General features: G+C 44.9%; 1 protein-coding gene across 9 annotated transcripts in view; it reads right to left on the reverse strand.

Moving 5' to 3' along the window:
* The window catches only part of LOC118936741 (nephronectin-like), a 59029-nt gene that overhangs the window by 13421 nt on the left and 20904 nt on the right, over positions 1–24704 (reverse strand). For 4 of the 9 annotated variants that reach the window (XM_036933822.1, XM_036933825.1, XM_036933823.1 and 1 more), the window contains 5 exons: positions 12932–13051; positions 10812–10931; positions 7487–7621; positions 3719–3841; positions 1741–2244 (listed from right to left, as the gene is read on the reverse strand). In XM_036933822.1, the coding sequence (XP_036789717.1) occupies positions 1741–2244; positions 3719–3841; positions 7487–7621; positions 10812–10931; positions 12932–13051 (1002 nt within the window). Of the gene's footprint in view, positions 1–1740; positions 2245–3718; positions 3842–7486; positions 7622–10811; positions 10932–12931; positions 13052–19974; positions 20074–24704 lie in introns of all 9 variants that reach the window. The other 5 variants (XM_036933820.1, XM_036933819.1, XM_036933818.1 and 2 more) reach the window with 2 other exon arrangements.

The raw sequence follows: 24704 nt of genomic DNA on the forward strand, positions 1-24704 counted from the left end.
CAATCACGGCCTGTTGTGATAATGCCTGGAATCGAACCAGCGTCTGTCGTGATACCTCTAGCACTGAGATGCAGTGCCTTAGACTGCTGACCACTCGAGAGCCCAAGTCTAATTCAAGCTTCTGCAAAGGACAACAGAAATCTGACAACAGTGTCGTCCTTATGCTTTGACGTTCATTCTTGTCCTCTTGAATCACAAATCCAATGAAAATATTCTATTGATATGGCCGGGGCATCGGCCTTTCCTCTCCCTCTCATCTCATTCAGGCAAGGCATTTCAAAGACCTTCTCCGAGGCTATTCAGCTGAGTATATGGACGTCTTCCTCCAAATAACGCAAACTGATGTGAATGTAATCTACCCGCTCGTTTTTTACATTTTATAATTATGTGAGGCCATCTGGCTAGGTCGGTGGGAAACACAATCTAACTCACCTCCCAGCATGCACCATGGCTGCTGCACCCTTTCATCCTCACAGCCTATTGATGTCAGAGGGCCTTGGCGATGACTTTTAATCAACAGCGTTCAAATGGGCACTGGGATTTCCAGGTGTTCTGTAATCCAGTATTATATTAGTCTGATTACAGATCTGTTTGTGCTGTCTTTCCAGAACAATATAACGTCACACTGACCATTGGAGCTGGCAAGACAGATCTGGCAACAGGCTAGTGTGTTATAGTGCAGGCTAACTGTGTAAGGTCAAGTCTGGACCAATGAGAATAAAGGTGTGAGACTAGTACCAAGTCTGCATTTTTTTGCAACTAGGTGAATTATTGTCAATAACTGCATAGCAAGTGGTATTATCATATGCTGAGCCTGTGCTATGACCTTGAATGTTCCCCCAAAAGCCATGAGCCAGTATGGCTTCCATGAGCCGGTATGGTCCATCTTGAGTTCTCTACCAGCCCTTAACTGTGTGATAATAATGTTTCTCTAGCCTCTATCCCCCCGTACTAGCCTAGATAGATAGTAGAATATACTGTGGAAAAAGACTGACAATCCCCCTCAGTTCAATGGCATTCAGATGTTCTCCAGTTTCTGTTGAAAACGGGTTAAGATAATAATACACACTTGATTTACTCTGGACCGCTTCACAACTGATTAGTTGACAGAAAGACAAAGTGTTTTCATTCTGTCATGGGGAATGGTTGGATGGACATATTTCACAATCATGCCTGATATATTACGAACCAGATGAAAGATATATGCATAAGCAAATGGTCACATCCAGTTGGCAGAAACTTGCCAAGCATCTTATCAAGATAAATTGACCGCATATGGGACTCACCACCTGGATTCGGTCTTATGTAACAACATTTGAAATTGTGTTTTTTTTTTACATTAGATAAAAGTAGAGACTCAGAACTAGACAATGGTATATCATACACTGCAGGAGGAACAATGGGAAGTCATTCTGCTTTGAAAGTTGATCAACTTGTATACTCAATTTTGAGAATATCGCCTTTAAATGTTTTGCTATCTAGTGAAGAGTTTTTCTTTGTCTACACCCATTCAGCATCGTTCACACCCTCTTAAGCTTAAGCCCCACCCATCTGGTTTCGCTGTCGGAGCTCACCCTTGACTCTCCGGCCGATGAAAATGATTTATCTTTTTAACCAAATCTGCTGAAAAGTAGCTGAGGTGGACATACAGAATTTTATGGATGCCACACACACACACACACACACACTCTATGCATAACAGTCAATGTAAACCTCAAGCAAGACAAAAACCAAACTTACTGTGGACGTCACCTCTCTGTTTGGTGACCTCCTTTTCGATGGTGTTGTCCACTGGGGTGACCGGCTCGGGCTGTTTTGGGGGAGGCGGGCGGCGTGTGGGCACGTAGGGTGGGGTCCTGCGGGTGGGGGGCGGTGGAGAGGTGATGGCGGGAAGCCGTGGGGGCACATAGGGCTTACGGGTGACTGCAGGGGGTCTCCTGGTGGGTATGATTGGTGGTCTCGTGGGGACCACTGGCTTACGAGGGGCGGGGGGCATCGTCCTTGGAGGAGGTGGGGGAGGTGGTAGTGTGGTTGTAGAAGGTGCTCTAGTAGTAGTTGTAGTAGTAGTGGTCGTGGTCGTTGGTTTGGGAGTGGTTGTGGTTCTTTTGGGGGCGGTGGGGGCGACTCTCTTGGCGGTCATGGGCGGTCGGATCGTGGTGGTGGTCCTCTTGTGGTCCGAGTCAGGGATAATGTTGTGGTGGTTCGGGGGGAACCTGGGGGGATCGATGACCACCTTGGGAATGGCTGGAAGGGAAAAGAACATAAAACAAAATGTTTTGCAATGGAAACAAATGTGCGGTTCTAATTGGAGGTGTCCAGATAGTCCCTCCGTTTCAGTGTATTTTCTTCTTCAGTTTGGTGCTTAATGAACACGACCCTGACTTCTTTGGTGTTAATGAGGCATAAAGAAGTGGTGACTGCAGTGACCAACTGACCGTTGGAAAGAAAGGCCAGCTCTTTCATCTGCAATGACTTTACCTGCGTAAACAAGCAACCAGCTTTATCTCTGTATCCATAAAGTATACTCCCCCTCATTGAGGGACTTTAAATGTTTTATCTTTGAAACCAAATCACCCCCTTATATCAAGACTCATTTTCTAACATTCATTTCCACTTTATCCCCTGATAGAGCAGTCATAGTTCTCAGCCCTGAGCTAGCCAGCCAGACAGCCAGCCAGACAACCAGCTAGCTGGTATTCATGTGTGGAGTGATACCAACCACACCTAGAAAAATCCCTGCACTCAGGATCACCCCCAAAGCCTCTGATGTCATGAAGGAGAGACGCGAGACCCATCTATTGTTTGTCCTCGCATTCCACAGGTCGGAGGGCAGAATAGAAAAGGCATTTAGGGACGACTTGAGGAAAAAGGGCTCCATGATTGAGGACTGAAGGGGGGTGAGGGTAGGGGTGTGGGGCTTCTCAAAGAGAGTCTCGGCTCAAGCTTTCTCGGGTTACGGAGGGGCTTTGATACAGCATGTGACACACAAATAGGATATCGCAAATCAACTCCCTCCCCCTTGAGCCACTTCTGTATCACACCGGTAGGGCGACAGATTGTTTCAAATACCAGTGTCGGGATTCTGCTAGTGGTCTTGGCAGGCGGAGGGGTTCTGTGTGCTGCTAGCTACACTGGTAGCATCCCAAACGGCACCCGTTTCCCTATAAAGTGCACTACTTTTGACCAGGGCGTATAACATTCTGGTCAAAAATAGTTTACTATATAGGGAATAGGGTGCAATTTGAGATGCCGACACCGACTGGCGTACAGTGGTTCAGTCAAAATATTCAACTACTGGGGATATATCATGATAATAGATGACTTTTATTTTTGCCATTGAGCCGCTGTGCGAACAGCAACAACAAAGACAAAAGAGACACACAGGCGTCTGAGTGGTCTATCACGTTAGAGGAAGGAGACACTAGCCGGAGGAAGAAGAAAAAGAAAGAGACATCTGACGTCTGGAAAACGTTTGACTGTCTTTAAAGATAAAGATGGCCGTACTAGACGATAAGGGGCGGAGTTATCTCACTCATGAGTGACAGCCATTACGAAGACAAGAATTTCAGCCCCTTGCTCTTAGGTTGCAGACTACTTTTGCTACCCCGTAATCTGGTCCTCCAGCCTTCAAAAAACACCACCAAAGAAAATAAAAAGGGGGCCCTGTCCCCTTAAAAAAGAGAGAGGGGCCGCGGGGCCATTCAGTGGCCTAGCTTACGTTTGCAGTCATGGCCCATCCCCCTGTAGCCGTCTTTGCACTTGCACTTGTAGGAACCAGGCGTGTTATAGCAGGTGGCGAAACTGCTGCATTGGTTTTGGCCTGAGGAGCACTCATCCACATCTGAAAGACAGGAGAACCACATAGCTGAGTAGGAGGGAGGGAGGGGAGAGACAAAAACAGAAAGACAGACAGACAGACAGACAGACAGACAGAAAGAAAGAAAGAAAAGAGAGCTCTTGCATAGCACATAAACACAGTGAAAGGCAGCAGAAGTACAGCATGCTAATTGGCCAAGGTTAATTTCCCCTTCACTCAGAGAGGGAGTTCAGCGTTTACGTCAACGTCTCCTTTTATTAGTGGAAGTGCTATTTATTAGAGTGAAGAGAGAGAATCAGTACACTGAATACTTTACGAAGAATGCTTGTTAGTTCATTAAAACCCTCACCCATTCAGATAATACGTTATGAGGAGTTTAGTGAACAATTCACAACTGCAACTGACAGTGTTTAATTTTTGATTGTTGACACATCTCAAAGGCGTGAGAACAGAGGAGGCGTCATTCCAATAGACCACATATGTCAGAGTCAAGGCCCGCGGGCCACATCCGGCCCGCAAGAAGGTTTTTTACGGCCCCTGGGATGATCTTGATTTATTATTAGAACCGGCCCGCAGCAAGCCGGCAGCCCGCAGATCTTTTACACGCACCAATACTACATTTCCCACAATGCAAAGGTGACGCACCGAGCAGTAGGCTGCTTCATTTCAATATTTATTGGCACAGCAGTCGTCAGCATCACAGTAAAATTAACTTTCAGATACCCATCAAAAATGGCAAAACGGAAGGTGGATACTGAGAACCGGGGGTTTCAAACAAGGTGGGAGTCGGAGTATATGTTCACGAAGGTAGCTGGAAAACCTGTGTGTCTTCTGTGTGGAGAAAGTGTGGCGGTACTGAAAGAGTATAATCTGAGACGACATTATGAAACGAAACACGCGGACAAAAACAAGAATATGGACATGGAACAAAGGCTACAAAAGGCAGAGGAATTAAAACGAGGCCTCAAATCTCGACAGGCTCTGTTCAAAAAAGCCAAATCACAAGGCCAGGCTGCTGTCAAGGCCAGTTTTATTTTGGCAGAAGAGATCGCTAAATCAGCCCGGCCATTTACGGAGGGGGATTTCATCAAAAACTGCATGATTAAAGTTTGTGACGAAGTTTGCCCAGAAAAAAGGCAACTCTTTTTAAATGTGAGTCTGAGCAGAAACACCATTGCCGAGAGAGTAGACCAGTTGTCCATCAATCTAAAAGAGCAGCTTGTGAAAAAGGGAAAAGATTTTATTGCATATTCCTTGGCTGTGGATGAGAGCACCGACATTTCTGACATTGCCCAGTTGTCAATTTTCATCCGCGGAGTGGACTCCAACCTAAGCGTGACAGAGGAGTTTTTGGCTTTACGTCCTATGCATGGCACAACTACGGGGCATGATTTGTATGAAGAGGTGTCAAGATGTGTAAATGAGATGGAGCTGCCTTGGGAAAAACTCGTGGGTTTGACAACCGACGGAGCACCTGCGATGTGTGGACACAGGAGCGGACTGGTGGCGAAGATACGGGAAAAGATGCAAGAGGAAAACGCGACAGGTGAGCTGACAGCTTATCATTGTATCATACACCAGGAAGCGTTGTGCGGTAAAGCCTTGAAAATGGAGCATGTAATGAGCATCATCACGCGCACAGTTAACTTTATCAGAGCCAAAGGTTTGAATCACCGCCAGTTCAAGGCATTTCTGACGGAGTTAGAAACGGAGCATGGTGATTTGCCTTATCACACAGAGGTGCGATGGCTAAGCCAGGGAAAGGTGCTTCAAAGATGTTTCGAGCTTCGTGAGGAGATTTGTCTGTTCTTGGACAGCAAAGGGAAAGACACAACACAACTCCGAGACGAAATGTTTCTGTGTGAAATGGCTTTTCTGTGTGACATTACGAGTCATCTGAATGCAATAAACTTGCAGCTGCAGGGTCGGGATCGTGTCATCTCTGATATGTACAGTACAGTGAAGGCATTTAAAACCAAACTGACTCTGTGGGAGACGCAGATGCGGAAAGAAAATTTGAGCCACTTTCCCAGCTGCCAGACCATGAAAGAGAAGCTCTCTACCAGTGCGTTCCCGAGCACACAGTTGGCTGATAAAATAGGTATGCTTGCCGCTGACTTTCGACGCCGATTTGCTGACTTTGAAGCACAAAAAAGCAGGTTGGAACTGCTCGGTAACCCATTTGCTGTTGACGTGGAAAGCTCACCACCAAACCTCCAAATGGAGTTGATTGACCTCCAATGCAATGATGCACTGAGGGCAAAATATGCGGCAGTGGGTGCTGCGGAGTTCGCCCGTTTCCTCCCCGGCACAATGCCCCAGCTGCGCATCCAGGCTGCTCAAACGTTGTCTATGTTTGGCAGCACATACCTGTGTGAACAACTGTTTTCTTTGATGAACCTGAACAAAACATCACACAGAAGTCGACTTACTGCTGAACACCTCCACTCAATTCTGAGGATTTCTTCAGCTCAGAGCCTTACCCCGAACATTGATGAACTTGTGGAAAAGATGGGACACCACCAAGTATCACCCTCAACCTCAAACAAGTGAACATTACTGTGCAATCACATATTTAGAGTTTTTACTCAGTTCAAGTTTAAAAGTTAAAATTTAATATTTGTTTTCACTGCATGTTACTTCTCCTTAAACAAAGTGTTGTTTTTGATTAATAGATTTTTGCACTTTATTTTTTTGTATTTCAATCCAATTATATTTTAAAAATATTTCAGTTGAGTGGATGATAGAAAATTGCTATTATTGTTTTTTCTTTGAAGTAAATTTAGCCCACTTTTGCTAAAATAGAAAATATAGTCTACTGATGGTGCCTTGAATACCGGTTTCTTTCATTTAATGTTCATGTTATGGGGATATTTATATAAAGGAAATTTGTCTTTTGTGTCTGTTGAAAATTAAAGATTACTGACAGAGCCATAAGAAAATATTGCTTTATTTATCTGATCATATTGTAATATATTTGTTAGGTTTTCAGTAGGTTCAATTAGGTTCACTAGACTATATGCGTCATTTAAAAATTTTTCAATGAACATTCGAACAGTCCGGCCCTCGTCTTGTAGCTGATTTTTTTATTTGGCCCTCCGTCCATTTGACTTTGACACCCCTGCAATAGACTTACTGAATGATTCTCTGTTCAAGATTAAATAGTGAATGTGATTTGTTCAGAGAAGATGCAGTAAATACTTAGAGATTTGACAGGATTTATTAAGGTTATGCCGTTTTCCTCTCTCTCTCTCTCTCTCTCTCTCTCTCTCTCTCTCTCTCTCTCTCTCTCTCTCTCTCTCTCTCTCTCTCTCTCTCTCTCTCTCTCTCTCTCTCTCTCTCTCTCTCTCTCTCTCTCTCTCTCTCTCTCTCTCTCTCTCTCTCTCTCTCTCTCTCTCTCTCTCTCTCTCTCTCTCTCTCTCCCCTCGTTCTCTCTCTCCCCTCGTTCTCTCTCTCCCCTCGTTCTCTCTCTCCCCTCGTTCTCTCTCTCCCCTCCTCTCTTTCTTCTTATCTCTCTCTTAAAATGATGAATGTAAAAACAACACCTGCGCTCCAGACGCAATGACTCGGCGATGGGTCAAAACATCTCAACAAGCCTGCCCGTTTTGACCTATTGACCCTTAAACCCCAGGTAAGACGTGCGGAAGCCTGGATGACCTCATTACGTACCTACACACTGGTACTTCCCGTTGATGTATTGCAGGTCGAAGCCCTCGTGACACTTGCAGATGTAACTCCCGAATGTGTTGACGCACTTACGGAACCGGGGACACGTGGCCATGCCGCTCGCACACTCGTCCACGTCTGGAAGTAAGAACATTACAGGTGAAACTACAGTTCATAGTTGAGTCTTTATTAATACTTAGAAGGAGAGGCATTAATGCTAAGAAGGAAGGGCTGTACAATATCATGGCTCTGATTCAATACATGTGATAAATACCATCGTTTAATCAGCTAGCTAGTTTCCATTCTTTATTAATAAACATATAGTTTCACCTCTACCAAAGCCGTATATATCCATGTAAATCAATGGAAATACATGTCTCTTCGTGTATGCTTAGGTTGGCTAGCAACACATCAACACATATAGGTATTACATGAATACATATATAACTATAGCCTACAGGTTCATCTGCATCTTTCAAAATAACAGCATTTCCTCTCTTTCACAGGTCTTTTCTCTCCTTATTTCTTCTTTTCTCTCCTTTGGGTTTATTCAAACACGAACGAAAGCCGATTATGTATTAAATCCTATGATCAGAACAATACACACCACAGTGGTGAAGGTTTTAACAGCTTACTCCGTCAGGGTAGACTCAAACCACCTCTGTAGTTCCATGGGCAGGAATACATTGAAAGGACTAAAGGACTGAGTCTTTTTTCACTTAAAACCCTGAGTTAATGTGCTGTAAAATGTTGCATGAAGGAAACCACTCTGACAGTTACACCAACTTGAAACTTACCGAGTGTTATGGAGAGTCTAAGAGAAAGATGGATGCATTCTATAGGGTAGCCTACAACAGGACAAAATATATACAAGGTTTCCAATCAATCACTGCTTTTCTGTCTGAAAACCTACCCATGAAAAGAACTGTTTGCCTAGAAAGAGCAGTGCTGTTTCATTCAATCACTTCATATTTAGTGTTTATCGGCTTATATTCAGTTCTGCATAGCTGTTTTTTCTGCTGACAAACCCTTTGATTAATTGGCCATTTTTATGAGAAGGATAAATGAAATATGAAGCTGTCTAGTTTCTGGAACAATCCAAAAATCCCAGGAGTTAATCATTAATCAGCACTCATTAATCCCAGGATGACTCGTTAATCATAGCGTATTGTCCTCAACATGTTTCTCGCCTCTCAATCTCCATCGCCTGTCAAAAGATTGCAGCATTTCAGATTTATGTACCCATTTTTTGAGGGATTTGACATGGACTTGCCATGGGCCTCTTCACTTGCCAGAGGAACAACACAAAATAACAAAGAGACTACTAGACTGGACCAGACATATTCTATTTAACCAGGCAAGTCAGTTAAGAACAAATTATTATTTTCAATGACGGCCTAGGAACAGTGGGTTACCTGCCTTGTTCAGGGGCAGAACGACAGATTTGTACCTTGTCAGCTCGGGGATTTGAACTTGATACAGTTTGGTTACTAGTCCAAAGCTCTAACCACTAGGCTACGCTGCCACCCCATATAACGCATCCAAATCATCCTACCCTGGAACAGCTATCAACTCTCTCTGGTATAAGAATATTTTGAAGATAAATTCACCATGCAGAGTTTGAGAGGACGATCTCACCCTGATTTGCTTTGGAGTTTGTGTTATTGAAGAATAACATAAATTGCTAACACTGGTAACCCTTCACCATAGTATTGATTTAAAGCAGACACCCTCTTCCATTAAAAAAACCCTCCTCTTTCTGAAAAGGGTTGAAGAGGTCTCCTCAAATATTTCCAGAGCCATTGTAACACCTTTGGGCTAGAAACCTCTCTCTCCTTCCACAACAATGATTGATGTGCCTCTGTTTTAAAGCCACACCCCCACTGCCTCCCCTCAGTCTCAAACTGCGACTAGAGTGCATCGCCTTAAGGCTCAGCCAAGCCAATCGACAGAGCTTGTATTTAAGCTGAGCCAATTGACAGAGCTTGTATTTAAGTTGAGCGAATAGAGCTTGTATTTAAGCTGAGCCAATAGACAGAGCTTGTATTTAAGCTGAGCCAATCGACAGAGCTTGTATTTAAGCTGAGCGAATAGAGCTTGTATTTAAGCTGAGCCAATAGACAGAGCTTGTATTTAAGCTGAGCCAATCGACAGAGCTTGTATTTAAGCTGAGCGAATAGAGCTTGTATTTAAGCTGAGCCAATAGACAGAGCTTGTATTTAAGCTGAGCGAATAGAGCTTGTATTTAAGCTGAGCCAATAGACAGAGCTTGTATTTAAGATGAGCCAATAGACAGAGCTTGTATTTAAGCTGAGCCAATAGACAGAGCTTGTATTTAAGCTGAGCCAATAGACAGAGCTTGTATTTAAGCTGAGCCAATAGACAGAGCCTGCATTTAAGCCGAGCCAATAGACAGAGCTTGTATTTAAGCTGAGCCAATAGACATAGCTTGTATTTAAGCTGAGCCAATAGACAGAGCTTGTATTTAAGCTGAGCCAATAGACAGAGCTTGTATTTAAGCTGAGCCAATAGACAGAGCTTGTATTTAAGCTGAGCCAATAGACAGAGCTTGTATTTAAGCTGAGCCAATAGACAGAGCCTGCATTTAGATGTGACACGGATTAACTGCCTCAATTTGTCCACCTGAAATGTACTCATCTGAGTGGTGGCATGTAAGAGAGAGAGAGATCCCTGGTCATTTTTCTCCCAGTGAACTTCAGTCAGTGCATTCACCTTCATTAAAAAAGGCCATTATGCAGTCTCCACGTAGTAAAAATGTAATTAGTAGCTCAGAGAGAGAGAGAGAGGGAATCACCATTGAGGTTGTCAAGGACATTCAGAATGCCAACGGGCCAGCAGAAAGTGAAGAAGAATGTTTGAGAACAACAGGAAGGTTCTTCTCCCTGCTGCTGTCTTCCCCATTCAAGGGCTTATTTGATATTCTAACTTGTGTTTTCATTGCTTCCAAGGGTATTTTGTCGAGCTCTGTGGCAATCAAATTTCATTTGATCATCTCTTCAGCAAATTCAAAGGCTGACAAGACTGAAAGAAACTCACCCATCTCACGTTTTTCTATTACAAGAAAAGAAGCAACGCTTCTTCTGCCGTTGAATAATTGAATAAGGCTCACACATCTTGATGTGTGTGTGTGTGTGTGTGTGTGTGTGTGTGTGTGTGTGTGTGTGTGTGTGTGGATGTGTGTGTGTGTGTGTGTGTGTGTGTGTGTGTGTGTGTGTGTGTGTGTGTGTGTGTGTGTGTGTGTGTGTGTGTGTGTGTGTACGCTTATGTGCGTGCGTGCTGATATATTTAACACTAGAACAGAACATACCCACACAGGTTCTTCCGTCCGGCGCCAGCTGAAGCCCTGGTGACGGGCACTGACAGCGCACCTCTCCCTTCAGCACCTCACAGCCATACTGGCAGTTGGCCATACCACAGGTACGGGTATCTGGAGGGGATACAGCAGCAGGTTATAGCTAGCTCTCTCTCTCACACACATGCACACACATGCACACACAAACATTAAGGACACACACACACACACACACACACACACACACACACACACAAACAAACATTAAGGACACACACACCACAGATCACACACACAAGCGGGTGCGTGGACACAGGAAGACTCACAGTGAGGATTAATTACAGCAATATTCTCTGGATCACAACCTAGGTAGAGTGGAATATTGGCACTCACAAAATACCCACCCTTCACCCTCCTTTCACTTCACTTTCAACCCTTTCTCACCCTCTCTTCTATCGCCCTCCTGTTTGTCCTGAACACACCACTCTGTAGTTCCATTCTCATTGGTCGTTCAGGAGTTCAAGCTGCTCACCAAAATAACATAAAATAATTTCTTTGTGTGGAGCCCCCCCCCCCCCCCCTCCCACTTCTCTTCCACAACATTTCCAAAAAAGGACATGAAAGTTGCTACGTTTGTTGCTGCAGCAGGTTCTCTGGAATAGACTGTAGGAGAAAGGAGAGGAGGGACGCAGGCCAGGCTGATAAAACGTTAGAGTAGCCTGTTGATCAAAGACGAGGAGGAGGAAGGAGAGGAGGGACGCAGGCCAGGCTGATAAAACGTTAGAGTAGCCTGTTGATCAAAGACGAGGAGGAGGAAGAGGAGAAAGAGAGAGGAAGATCAACAAATACTTGAGGTGTCCTAAAAAAAATACATAGCTCCCAACTGTGTGGACAAAACATTAGGAACACCTGCTCTTTCCATGACATGGACTGACCAGGTGAATCCAGGTGAAAGATATGATCCCTTATCGATGTCACCTGTTAAATCCACTTCAAAAAGGGTAGATGAAGGGGAGGAGAAAGGTTCAAGAAGTATCTTTAAAGCTTTTAACAGTTTCCCGTGTGTATCAAGAATTGCCCGCCACCCAAAAGCCATCCAGCCAACTTGACACTACTGTGGGAAGCATTAGAGTCCACATGGGCCAGCATCCTTGAGGAATCCTTTGGACACCTTGCAGAGTCCACGCCTCGAGGCATCGAGGATGTTCTGATGGCAACGCAATTTGGAATGTGTTCTTAATGTTTTGTACACTCGACATATGTAGATAGAACACACATGGATATTCTGATGTTATACCTCCACGGGTATCTTGTGGTTTTTGTTCCTGATGGGTAAAAGTCGTAAATAATTCTGCCGCCGCCAGAATCAAATCAGAAAAGCAAAACAACCTTGCCGCTCAAAGAGGGGGCCTCCACATTCACGTGGGGGCGATATCATTACTGCTTTCATCAAAGGAACACCCAAGTGAGCACTCTCACACTTTTATAAGGTTCTCGATAAGATCGTGTGGTTGCAAAAGGTGCAAGGAAAGGAGAAATAAAAATATCAGCGGTTACTGGAGGGCAAGCACAGACACTATCCCCTCTACAGGAGGAGTCAGAATACCTTCAGGGCTAAGCAATAACAGTCCCATTTTATATACAAAGGTTAAAGTCCACATCTACTTCATATTTGACTGGGGGTGCGTCCCAAACGGCACTATATTTTTTATATAGTGCACTACTTTTGACCAGGGCCTATAGTCATTTAGGATGCATACTGGGGTTGGCTCCCCAGAGCCTGCCTGTAGCGGTAACGGTGAGTGGATAGAATGGGATGTTGACTTTTTTTCTCAAAACATTTTATCATAGCAGGAGAGACCATAGTGTGGTCAAAGGTCTAATCGTGGATGTGAAAATGGACTTCATAATTGAAGAAAGAGCACAGTACTCTAATGGCTTTAAAGAGTGAATACATTTGAGGTGAGGGATAGGAAGCAAGAGAGAGAGAGAGAGAGAGTGAGACAGAAAGGAAAAAATGAAGAGACAACAGACTGACCGACAGAGAAATACAAACAGAGTCAACGAAGAGAAGAGGGACAGACCGTCACACTGTTCACACCACACAGACCCACGTCATGTGACATTCCACTCACTTCCACATGTCCCGTCAGGCATCAGCATATAGCCATTGAGGCAGTAGCACTTGTAGCTGCCGTATGTGTTCATGCACCTGTGTTTGCACGGCCGGGGCTTCAGACCACACTCGTTCAGGTCTGGAGGGAGAGAAAGAGAGGAATCAGAAGGAGGTAGCGTGTGGGACGGAAAGGAAGGAGAAAGGGAGGGAGGAGAAAGGGAGGGAGGAGAAAGGGAGGAATCAGAAGGAGGTAGCGTGGGGGACAGAGGAAGGAGAAAGAGAGGGAGGAGAAAGGGAGGGAGGAGAAAGGGAGGAATCAGAAGGAGGTAGCGTGGGGGACGGAGGAAGGAGAAAGAGAGGGAGGAGAAAGGGAGGGAGGAGAAAGGGAGGAATCAGAAGGAGGTATCGTGGGGGACGGAGAGGAAGGAGAAAGAGAGGGAGGAGAAATGGAGGGAGGAGAAAGGGAGGAATCAGAAGGAGGTAGCGTGGGGGATGGAGGAAGGAGAAAGAGAGGGAGGAGAAAGGGAGGGAGGAGAAAGGGAGGAATCAGAAGGAGGTAGCGTGGGGGACGGAGAGGAAGGAGAAAGAGAGGGAGGAGAAGGGAGGGAGGAGAAAGGGAGGAATCAGAAGGAGGTAGCGTGGGGGACGGAGAGGAAGGAGAAAGAGAGGGAGGAGAAAGGGAGGAATCAGAAGGAGGTAGCGTGGGGGACGGAGAGGAAGGAGAAAGGGAGGGAGGAGAAAGGGAGAAATCAGAAGGAGGTAGCGTGGGGGACGGAGAGGAAGGAGAAAGGGAGGGAGGAGAATGAGAGGAAGGAGAAAGGGAGGATTCAGAAGGAGGTAGCGTGGGGGACGGAGAGTAAGGAGAAAGAGAGGGAGGAGAAAGGGAGGAATCAGAAGGAGGTAGCGTGGGGGACGGAGAGGAAGGAGAAAGAGAGGAAGGAGAAAGGGAGGGAGGAGAAAGGGAGGAATCAGAAGGAGGTAGCGTGGGGGACGGAGAGGAAGGAGAAAGAGAGGAAGGAGAAAGGGAGGGAGGAGAAAGGGAGGAATCAGAAGGAGGTAGCGTGGGGGACGGAGAGGAAGGAGAAAGGGAGGGAGGAGAAAGGGAGGAATCAGAAGGAGGTAGCGTGGGGGACGGAGAGGAAGGAGAAAGGGAGGGAGGAGAAAGGGAGGAGAAAGGGAGGAATCAGAAGGAGCGTGGGGGACGGAGAGGAAGGAGAAAGAGAGGGAGGAGAAAGGGAGGAATCAGAAGGAGGTAGCGTGGGGGACGGAGAGGAAGGAGAAAGAGAAGGAGGAGAAAGGGAGGAATCAGAAGGAGGTAGCGTGGGGGACGGAGAGGAAGGAGAAAGAGAGGAAAAGCAGGAGTTAGGCTTCCTCAGCCCACACTTATTTTGTGTCTGGAGGTAGGGAGAGAGAGAGAGAGAGGAGAGAGGGAGGAGAGAGTGAGAGGGAGATGGGGGATGAGAGAGTGAGAGAGAGAGAGAGAGAGGGAGATGGGGGATGAGAGAGTGAGAAAGAGAGAGAGAGAGAGAGAGAGGGAGAGAAATGGGGGGGATGAGAGAGAGGGAGAGAGGGATAAGAGAGAGAGAGAGAGAGAGAGAGAGAGAGAGAGAGCAGGAGAGAGCAGGAGAGAGGGAGAGAGAGAGAGAGAGATCAAAGGGCATAGGGTCAATCTGGGTCAAGCCCAGCACATCATTTGTATGGAGTATATGGGAGGGAGTGGGGTGTGGAGGGTGGGGGCCAGTCTCAGGTAAGTGCCTAAAGGAAGTGAAGTGTTTCCATGTTCAGACAAGCCCGGGCGCTACCTTCCTCCTCTCCTCCTCTTTTCACAGGAAGACACAGTTAACAGCTGTTCCAACTGACCAAGCTGCTTATTACATGCTGCAAATGGTAAAAACAAATCGCTTCCTTGTACGTAACATTTTAAAGTTCAAACCGATGGTGACATTGCTGTTGTGTATCGCCTTGACAACTCCATCGCTGATTTCAGGGTGTTTCTTTTTGTGACCGTAAATGTCTGGAGCTAACTCAAGTCATTATATTTACATTGGTCTGAAACACAGACACCAACAGTGGGGTTGAGTAAGTGTTCCATAAGAGTACTGATGTCCACGGTTGAAAAATGATACAATTCAAGGGGTTACATTTTTTTATAATGTACTGCACCTGGAGTGGACACCTTTTGAAGTGTGCTTGGAAGTAGGGTCCCTTGGGAGAACAGGGACCACCAGGAGTGCTAAAAAGGATACTTCAGGATTTTGGCAATGAGGCCCTTTATCTACTTTCCCAGAGTCAGGTGAACTACTAGCATGCTAGCAGATACCCAGAGACTTCCAGTCAGTCATTGGGCTGGGGAAGTTAGCATGGGCTCGCGAAGCTACCTCTAACTTCCTTCATGCTGGACACAGAGACATAAAAATAGTATCCACGTGTTCATGTTCATCTGGGGAAATAGATACAATGCATCATTCCCCAAATCCAGAAGTGTCCCTTTAAGTGTGTGTGTGCGTAAGGAGGGGAGTGACACACATATACGCACACACACTCACACACACACCCCCACACCGTCCCAACAACATTAGAACAACATCTATCTAAGTTACACCACCCCCTTCCATGTCTAATTGAGGCATGCCATGTCAATAGATCTCCATCTCAGCTGTACATGATGGCCGGTCGTTTTAAAGCCTGGCCCACTTCAGAGTAAAACCATGCGCGGCGCCATCTTTAGCTCTGGGGCAACGCGCGGAATGGGAATGCATTCTTTGGGTGCTTTGGCTGCTGGCATGCCCGTCTGTATCGAACAGATGCTACAGATTTAAATAGATGAATGGGACGAGGTGCGGAGTGTACCTCGGACGTGTACCTTGGTCGTATACCACGGTATTAATGTGAATTGGCTAGCCCGCTAAGGCCATGTCAGCACCGTGATTGGTGGTAGGGGAGAAACGGTCTGTTTAAATCCTCTGCTGTGCCATTGGGCTTAAGTCAATTTCCAATGCAGTAAATGTTAAGGGATGACTGACAGTCTGACAGAACGGGTTGGGGACGGATTAGAATAGAACACTGTGGCGTACTAGAATACAGTCAATGTTAAGGGATGACTGACAGTCTGACAGAACGGGTTGGGGACAGATTAGAATAGAACACTGTGGCGTACTAGAATACAGTAAATGTTAAGGGATGACTGACAGTCTGACAGAACAGGTTGGGGACGGATTAGAATAGAACACTGTGGCGTACTAGAATACAGTAAATGTTAAGGGATGACTGACAGTCTGACAAAACGGGTTGGGGACGGATTAGAACACTGTGGCGTACTAGAATACAGTAAATGTTAAGGGATGACTGACAGCCTGACAGAACGGTTTGGGGACGGATTAGAATAGAACACTGTGGCGTACTAGAATACAGTAAATGTTAAGGATGACTGACAGTCTGACAGAACGGGTTGGGGAGGGATTAGGATAGAACACTGTGGCGTACTAGAATACAGTAAATGTTAAGGGATGACTGACAGTCTGACAGAACGGGTTGGGGAGGGATTAGAATAGAACACTGTGGCGTACTAGAATACAGTAAATGTTAAGGGGTGACTGACAGTCTGGCAGAACGGGTTGGGGAGGGATTAGAATAGAACACTGTGGCGTACTAGAATACAGTAAATGTTAAGGGATGACTGACAGTCTGACAGAACGGGTTGGGGGCGGATTAGAATAGAACACTGTGGTGTACTAGAATACAGTAAATGTTAAGGGATGACTGACAGTCTGACAGAACGGGTTGGGGGCGGATTAGGATAGAACACTGTGGCGTACTAGAATACAGTAAATGTTAAGGGATGACTGACAGTCTGACAGAACGGGTTGGGGAGGGGTTAGAATAGAACACTGTGGCGTACTAGAATACAGTAAATGTTAAGGGATGACTGACAGTCTGACAGAACGGGTTGGGGAGGGATTAGAATAGAACACTGTGGTGTACTTGTTTTGACTTTCAATTGTCCAATAGCACTAATTCACACAAAACAACTAAGAGTAGCTTCTCTATTGGCTTCTAAGAGTAGCTTCTCTATAGGTTTCTAAGAGTAGCTTCTCTATAGGTTTCTAAGAGTAGCTTCTCTATAGGTTTCTAAGAGAAGCTTCTATATTGGTTTCTAAGAGAAGCTTCTCTATTGGTTTCTAAGAGAAGCTTCTATATTGGTTTCTAAGAGTAGCTTCTATATTGGTTTCTAAGAGAAGCTTCTCTATAGGTTTCTAAGAGAAGATTCTCTATTGGTTTCTAAGAGAAGATTCTCTATTGGTTTCTAAGAGAAGCTTCTATATTGGTTTCTAAGAGTAGCTTCTCTATTGGTTTATAAGAGAAGCTTCTCTATTGGTTTCTAAGAGAAGCTTCTATATTGGTTTCTAAGAGAAGCTTCTCTATTGGTTTCTAAGAGAAGCTTCTATATTGGTTTCTAAGAGAAGCTTCTCTATTGGTTTCTAAGAGAAGCTTCTATATTGGTTTCTAAGAGAAGCTTCTCTATTGGTTTCTAAGAGAAGATTCTCTATTGGTGTCAGTGGTTTATATAAAACAAAGATTTTAGTAAATAAAACACATTCATGAGTAGTTTATATTGTACTAAATGTGAATAATTACTTTACCCCACAAGCAAATGAATCTGTTACAGTTTTATATACAACATAGTGAATTATGAACAAATCTCTGTAAAATCTGTGTCTGTGTGTTTCATCTTCTACACTTGATACCCTTGAGTACTAAACGAGAAGAGATGGCGCATCTTGAGCTGTCACGACAAAGTCATCATATTAAATATCGACTCCCACCAAGACATTCAACTCGAAATCGTTGACAGAATGAGAAACTAAAGTGGCCATTTCAGCTCTGAGATTAATAATCCAGGCGCAATTACTTGGTCATTTGTATTATAAAAAGAAAGACTATGTCTCTCCTTGTGGAGTAACTTTGGAGAGACAATCATTAGCACCTGTCGGTGTTCTTTATCATCAAACAGTGAATTCATATGTAGAATGGAGTGATACGAAACAATGTCATTGAGATTTCCTTTGGGCGATAACCACACTGGATATATTGGGTGCTTAACATGTGTTATAAAAATCCTAATCCTTTTTATCATTAACTTCCAAGCGTAACTCAAACTTGTGTCAAGGTCAAAGAACAATTCCAAACACTTCAACACAGTCTTGTTAGCATCATTAGCACTGTCACTACTGACATACAGGGATTGTCGCTAACTATCATTAGCATCTCCTCAGCAACATGGCCAAACACACAAACATGACAAAATGCCCTCTCGACTAGCGACAACACCTCAAAGACATCTCACCCTGTCTGCTATTTTGGTCGACATCCCTGTTTTTTTTATTGTCACCTTTCATTTGGCCACTACCCTCCCTGACAGTTCAGTAATCACGCACGCACACATATATACACACACACAGAGCTGGTATTTGTCAGCCATTGCTCCCACTGTCACTCCTGCTTTGTCTGCTGGAGCTCTGCCTTCATCATTAATAAGAGCTGCTGTGGAGAGAGACATGGGTCAAAGGCAAAGAAACATAAAAAACATTGTCCATTGAGAGAGAGAGAGAAGAGAGAGAAGAGAGAGAGGAGAGACAGAGAGAGAGAGAGAGAGAGATATATTCACTTGCCCAGGCAGTGACAACTGAAAACAGCTTGAAAATGTATATGAAGAGGATGATGGGAAAGGAATGGGTCACGTTCTCAGACAGCACAAGCGCCGAGCAGCAACTAGCGCAGCCAAATGACATACACAGCCTGGCTGAGTCTGCTCCTTGTTGGAAGATAGACAAGATAGAGGGAGACTGGAGGAGATAACGAACGCGAGACAGAGAGCGAGATGAGAGAGGAGATAACAGATAGGACTGACAGATAGGAGAGATAGAACCACCACTTGACAAGGTCTTGGGAGTCTATTGTATGTGTCTCTGGAGTTGAACCCTTCACTGAGATATTACTATTTACTGTCAATGAACTGTCGTGATGCATCGAGAGAGGGAGAAAAAGAGAGAGACATTTTATTTAACCAGGCAAGTCAGTTAAGAACTAATTCTTATTTACAATGACGGCCTAGGAACAGTGGGTTAACTGCCTTGTTCAGGGGCAGAACGGCAGATTTCTACCTTGTCAGCTCAGGGATTCGATCCAGCAACCTTTCGGTTGTTTTCGGTTACTGGCCTAACACTCTAACCACTAGGCTAGCTGCCACCCCAGACATAGAGAGAGAGAGAGCGAGAGAGAGACATAGAGAGAGAGAGATACAGATAAAGAGAGAGAGGAGAAGGAGAGAGTAGTCCAAGTGATTTATTGGGTGGACTGCTGCAAGGTATGCATCGGTGGTGCGTTTCTGACACGCCACTATCACTTGCTAACAGATTACCCAGGGGGCTCTCTGGTCAAGAACATGCAGGTCTTGAAATAAAACAACACGATAACGCCGGACAGACAGAGTGGTCCATTGTTCTAAGGTGGCTGAGAAACCATGAGAACCCATGTATGTGATGGTTCCCCTTCCGAGCTGTCGGAATTTCAGGAAAAATAAGAGAAGGTGGGGGGAGGAGAAGAACGAAAAACAAAAACAGAGGAAGAAATTGGGAATAGCACAGCAGCTTTCAGTGCTGATTGATGAAGGAAAAGGCCACTGCTTCAGAGGGATAAAGGAGAACAGAGAGAGAGAGGGATGAAGAGAGAGAGAGATTCAAATAAAGACAGGAAACCGAGTTGCTGGAATAGGAGTCAAGAATAGAAACGGGGTTTAAATGCAAAGAGGCACAGAGTGGTGTGGCATATTGGCATCATGGCATGCTTGGCGTTCGCTCTGCCATTCCTGTAGCCAGGCCAGGCTCTGGTATCGGCTCTCCTAGAAGGAGGAGGGAAGGAGAGGAGGAAAAGAGGAGGAGACATTCATTCTCACTCGGCCCAAGCCATAGAGGACTGAGCCATGCATGTGGGGCATACAGTGGGAGCTGGGTGTGGCGGGGAGCGGGCACCCTTCACCACCTCACATTCCACAGTTTATCTCACCCTCCATCAACACCCCTGCTGGAGGCTGGTGGTCCACAAGAAGAAAGATAGGGGGGTGACTGTCCCATGTTAGGGGGGTTACATAGTCCAGTTCCTCTTCTTATATAGGGGAGGGAAGGGGGAGACAAAACAGCACACAAGGAGAGAGAGTGAGAGCTCGCCGCCGATGGGAGAAACACCCACGCACACACACTCTGGGATTAGTACACCTCTGACCACGACTGCATTCCTGGAGAGCAAGAACGACATTATGCAGCAAAGAGGATTACACATTTGCAGACTAGAATCACACCAAAAAAGAGAGAGAAGGAGAGAGAGCCTGTTTCTCCTTCTTCTCCCTCCAGCATTCCTTTGCGTCAGCGATGACATGAGACAACGTCTCGGAGTCAGAGAGAGTAATCAGTCAGTCTGACCCTCCACCTGTATATCTGGACTTCAGAGTGTGTGTGTGTGTGTGTGTGTGTGTGTGTGTGTGTGTGTGTGCTATTGAGAGAGTAGTGACTACCTGATTGAACCAGGCTGAACCACCTGGTCTAACTACTTCCTTGCCAACTTGGTCCAGTCCAGGGCCTCTTGTCTGTCTTCCTGTCTGCCTGCCTGCCTGCCTGTCTGTCTTCCTGCCTGCCTGCCTGCCTACTGACCATTAGGTGACCTTGATAAGGATGGAGTACAATGGTAATTGAACAATACAAAGACCTGGGTGACACAAGGCTAATCATATGATGACATGTAAAGTATCCTTTGTAATCCTGTGGCAGCTGCAGTGTTTGACTTTCAACTTTACAAATATCACCCCAACTAAACAGAGAGAAAGAGACATAGAGAGACAGACGGAGACGGAGAAAGAGAGACAGAGAATGGCGCTCAGTTGGTAGAGCATGCTGCTTGCAACGCCAGCGTTGTGGGTTCGATTCCCACGGGGCACCAGTACGAATCAAAAGTATGAAACTGTACCTGCTCGCTACTGCAAGTCGCTCTAGATGAGAGCGTCTCCTAAAATAAAAAAAAATAGATAGATATCTAGATAGAGTGTCTACTAAAATAGATAGATATCTAGATGAGAGCGTCTCCTAAAATAAAAAAATAGATAGATATCTAGATAGAGTGTCTACTAAAACAGATAGATATCTAGATAGAGTGTCTACTAAAACAGATAGATATCTAGATAGAGTGTCTACTAAAACAGATAGATATCTAGATAGAGTGTCTACTAAAACAGATAGATATCTAGATAGAGTGTCTACTAAAACAGATAGATATCTAGATAGAGTGTCTACTAAAACAGATAGATATCTAGATAGAGTGTCTACTATAACAGATCGATATCTGGATAGAGTGTCTACTATAACAGATCGATATCTGGATAGAGTGTCTACTAAAACAGATAGATATCTAGATAGTGTCTACTAAAACAGATAGATATCTAGATAGAGTGTCTACTAAAATAGATAGATATCTAGATAGAGTGTCAGCGCGTGCTCAGTTTCCAGATACTAAACACAGCAAAAAGCCTTAAACAGGGGTATTTAACATCATCTAACTACAGAGGTTTAAGGCTACTTCCAAACCTTATATTAGCTAACGCTCTCAGAATAGAAAGCGCTTAGGATGACATGAAGGCCAAGCGGTACTCAACTTGAGGTACGTGAAGCATAATATTTGGAGAGATGCCGCTGGCTCGCTGACACGTATACGAGAGAGAAATGTAGGGGGAGGGGGAGACGAGAGGGAAAGAGATAAATAAAGAGAGAAATGTAGAGAGAGAGAGACAGAGAGCAAAATAAATGGAGAGAGGAGGTCTCATAATTGTACAACTCGATTACAGATATTTTTCTTTTGATGTCTGAAACGGTTACATGGCACTCCCTCCCTCACAGGACCTTTTAATGGCATCTAAACAGTGGGAGACAAGGGTTTAATTGAAACCTCCCGTAGAAAATAATCATCTTATTAAAGGGATTTTGATCTGCGGGAGTGATGGAGTGGGGGGGGGGGGGGGCGGGGGGGGTTCTGGCACGTCGTCTCAGTGCTAACTGGATTATCTTGGTAATGAGTTTGAGTTGGTGTGGTACAGCATCAGTACCCATCTGGCCCCACCACCATGGCCCCACCATGACAAGATGTCATTCTGTTAAAGGGGCAATCTGCGATTGGTAAATCCGTTGTTTGAACTGCAGAAAGTAAATTAATAAAAGCGTTAACATTTGAAAACAAGCGGGACACGGTTCTGATCAGTAATTGTGATAGAGCGAAACATTTTGAACATTTGGTGTTATTGCAGGGGATGTTTGATCAATGACATGGAATTAATAGCAATGTACAATGTATAATTGTAATACCTCTAATCCCAACACTAAGTTGCTGGAATGATTGCTCACTAATATGAATAGATCATGGGTATACATTGGTCTAGCCATTACAGTGGTACAGGAAGAAAGAGCGACATATTGACACGTTCCTAACCAAGCTGGATTCTCGACAGAGAGACTTTAAAGTAAGAGGGAGAGTGAATTCTCCTCAACGATCACCTCTATGGTCCCTCTTGTCGCTGTCACAAACATCTGCTGTATTGTGGTGCTTTAACACTGTTGTTAATCACAGTGCCTTGAGGATCATTCCTCTGTGCTCACCACTCAGTTATTGTGGAAGCAGAATGCCTAGCCCCAAGCATGCACCTTACTGCACTGCACTGCGTGTGTGTGTGTGTGTGTGTGTGTGTGTGTGTGTGTGTGTGTGTGTGTGTGTGTGTGTGTGTGTGTGTGTGTGTGTGTGTGTGTGTGTGTGTGTGTGTGTGTAGCCTTTGTGTTATACTTGTAACTACTGCTTGTAAACATGTTTCTGTGTTTACAACGCCACATCACTATTTCAACCATTACAGTTCTAAGTGGGTGTCTAACCGAACATGAATTAAACATAAGACAGATAGACAGATCAATCAAGTATCGGCGTAAAGGAAAATGAACATTCACAGTGTGTCTTCCACTGACATTAGAACGGTAAATCAGCAGTTAACAGAAAATCACTACTTTGAATGGAGAAAAGAAATCCAATCTTTAGGTTTTGAATAATTAATGATGTTTCTAAGGTGACGTGGAATGATTCCTGCAGAAGGTTAAATATATTAGACATACATGATCTCTAAATGATCGATCGCTTGAAAAATCCCCAGATTGCCCCTTTAATGAGCTCTTCAGTCAGTCACACCAGATGTCAAAGCCAAGTGCTTGTCTACAGCACTGCTCTGCCAACTGAGTTCCAAGCACACTTTAGCATTTGAATATTTTTAAATGATAGTTTGTCAGACAAGTCTAATTATTATTAGTACATTGATAAAAGAGCAACGTCCGTCCTAGTCGAAGTAAGGAAGTCAGAGGTGTTCATTAGAGCACGCAACGGAAAATGTTTTAAAACATTTTGCAGCTGAAAACTAAAATGTAATGTTTTTTATTGGACCTGTCTAAGTAGTCCCTCCCAGTTTGAGTCTGTTCTCTTCCTTTGGTTACTAACGAACATGACCCATGTTTGATTATTTTTCTAGTGACTACATCAAAGTTCAGCCAACCTGCCATGGGCCACCTTAGCCTGAGACATGTACGATGACTCATTTCTACATTCCGGAAAGGATTTTAACCCCCTCTCCCCCCTTCTCTCTCGCACCCTCTCTCTCGCCCCTCTCTCTCTCTCTCTCCCCCTTCTTGTTTTTAATTACATGCTATCCTATTCCTGTCTTAAGGCGTGAATTCCACAAGTAGTTTCAAGCCACTTGGATTTACCTGAAACTAACCCTGACTGAGGGGGTCATTCAATTCAATATAGAGGCACAGACACAGACACACGCACACACACACGCACGCAAGCACTCTCACTCACTCACTCACTGTGTGGTAACTCTCAACGGACTACTCGTTGCACTGCGTTTTCAGCCTGCTCTCTGAGTTATCTCAGGACAGTAATTGAGATGTTATCTGCAGAGGGAGGTTGCACTCCAGGCATCATTCACTGTGTGTGTGTGTGTGTGTGTGTGTGTGTGTGTGTGTGTGTGTGTGTGCGGGCCCCGGCGCACAGCAGGCATTTCCATTTGTGCTGATTCAGGCTGTTTCTACCACCCTCTCCTGTGTGATTATAGTATCTAACCACTATGGAGAGAGCTGCCTGTATCCTGCATCAGCTATGAATCAATGAATAAAACGGCAACATTAATACGCCTGTTCCTGTTGCTATGTCTGTGTGCATTGTAGACAATAAACAATGATTATCATGCCCTCGCTCAGGGCCGGGTGAAGTTTGACTTCCATTCGTTTCCTTTGGAAAATGTTAATGTCAGCAGGTCTGGATGGAGGTGGATGAAAGGGGCCATGAGGAACTGAGTAAAGGCATGCTGGCTCAGATTAGAACGACCACTAACTCACTATGGCTCTCTCTCTCACTGACTATCTCTCTCTCTCACCAACTCCATCTCCCACTCACTAACTCACTCTCTCATCTCTCACTAAGTACCCATCTCTCTCTCTCTCTCTCTCATCTCTCACTGACTATCTCTATCTCTCACCAACTCCATCTCTCACTCACTAACTCGCTCTCTCATCTCTCACTAAGTACCCATCTCTCTCTCTCTCTCTCTCTCACCAACTCTCTCTCTCTCTCTCACCAACTCTCTCTCTCTCCCTCCTTATCTCTCACTAACTACCTAAACTCTATCTCTCTCTCTCTCTCCAACTCTCTCTCTCTCG

Source organism: Oncorhynchus mykiss, chromosome 10, assembly GCF_013265735.2.
Source record: "Oncorhynchus mykiss isolate Arlee chromosome 10, USDA_OmykA_1.1, whole genome shotgun sequence".
NCBI classification, from domain to species: Eukaryota; Metazoa; Chordata; class Actinopteri; order Salmoniformes; family Salmonidae; genus Oncorhynchus; species Oncorhynchus mykiss.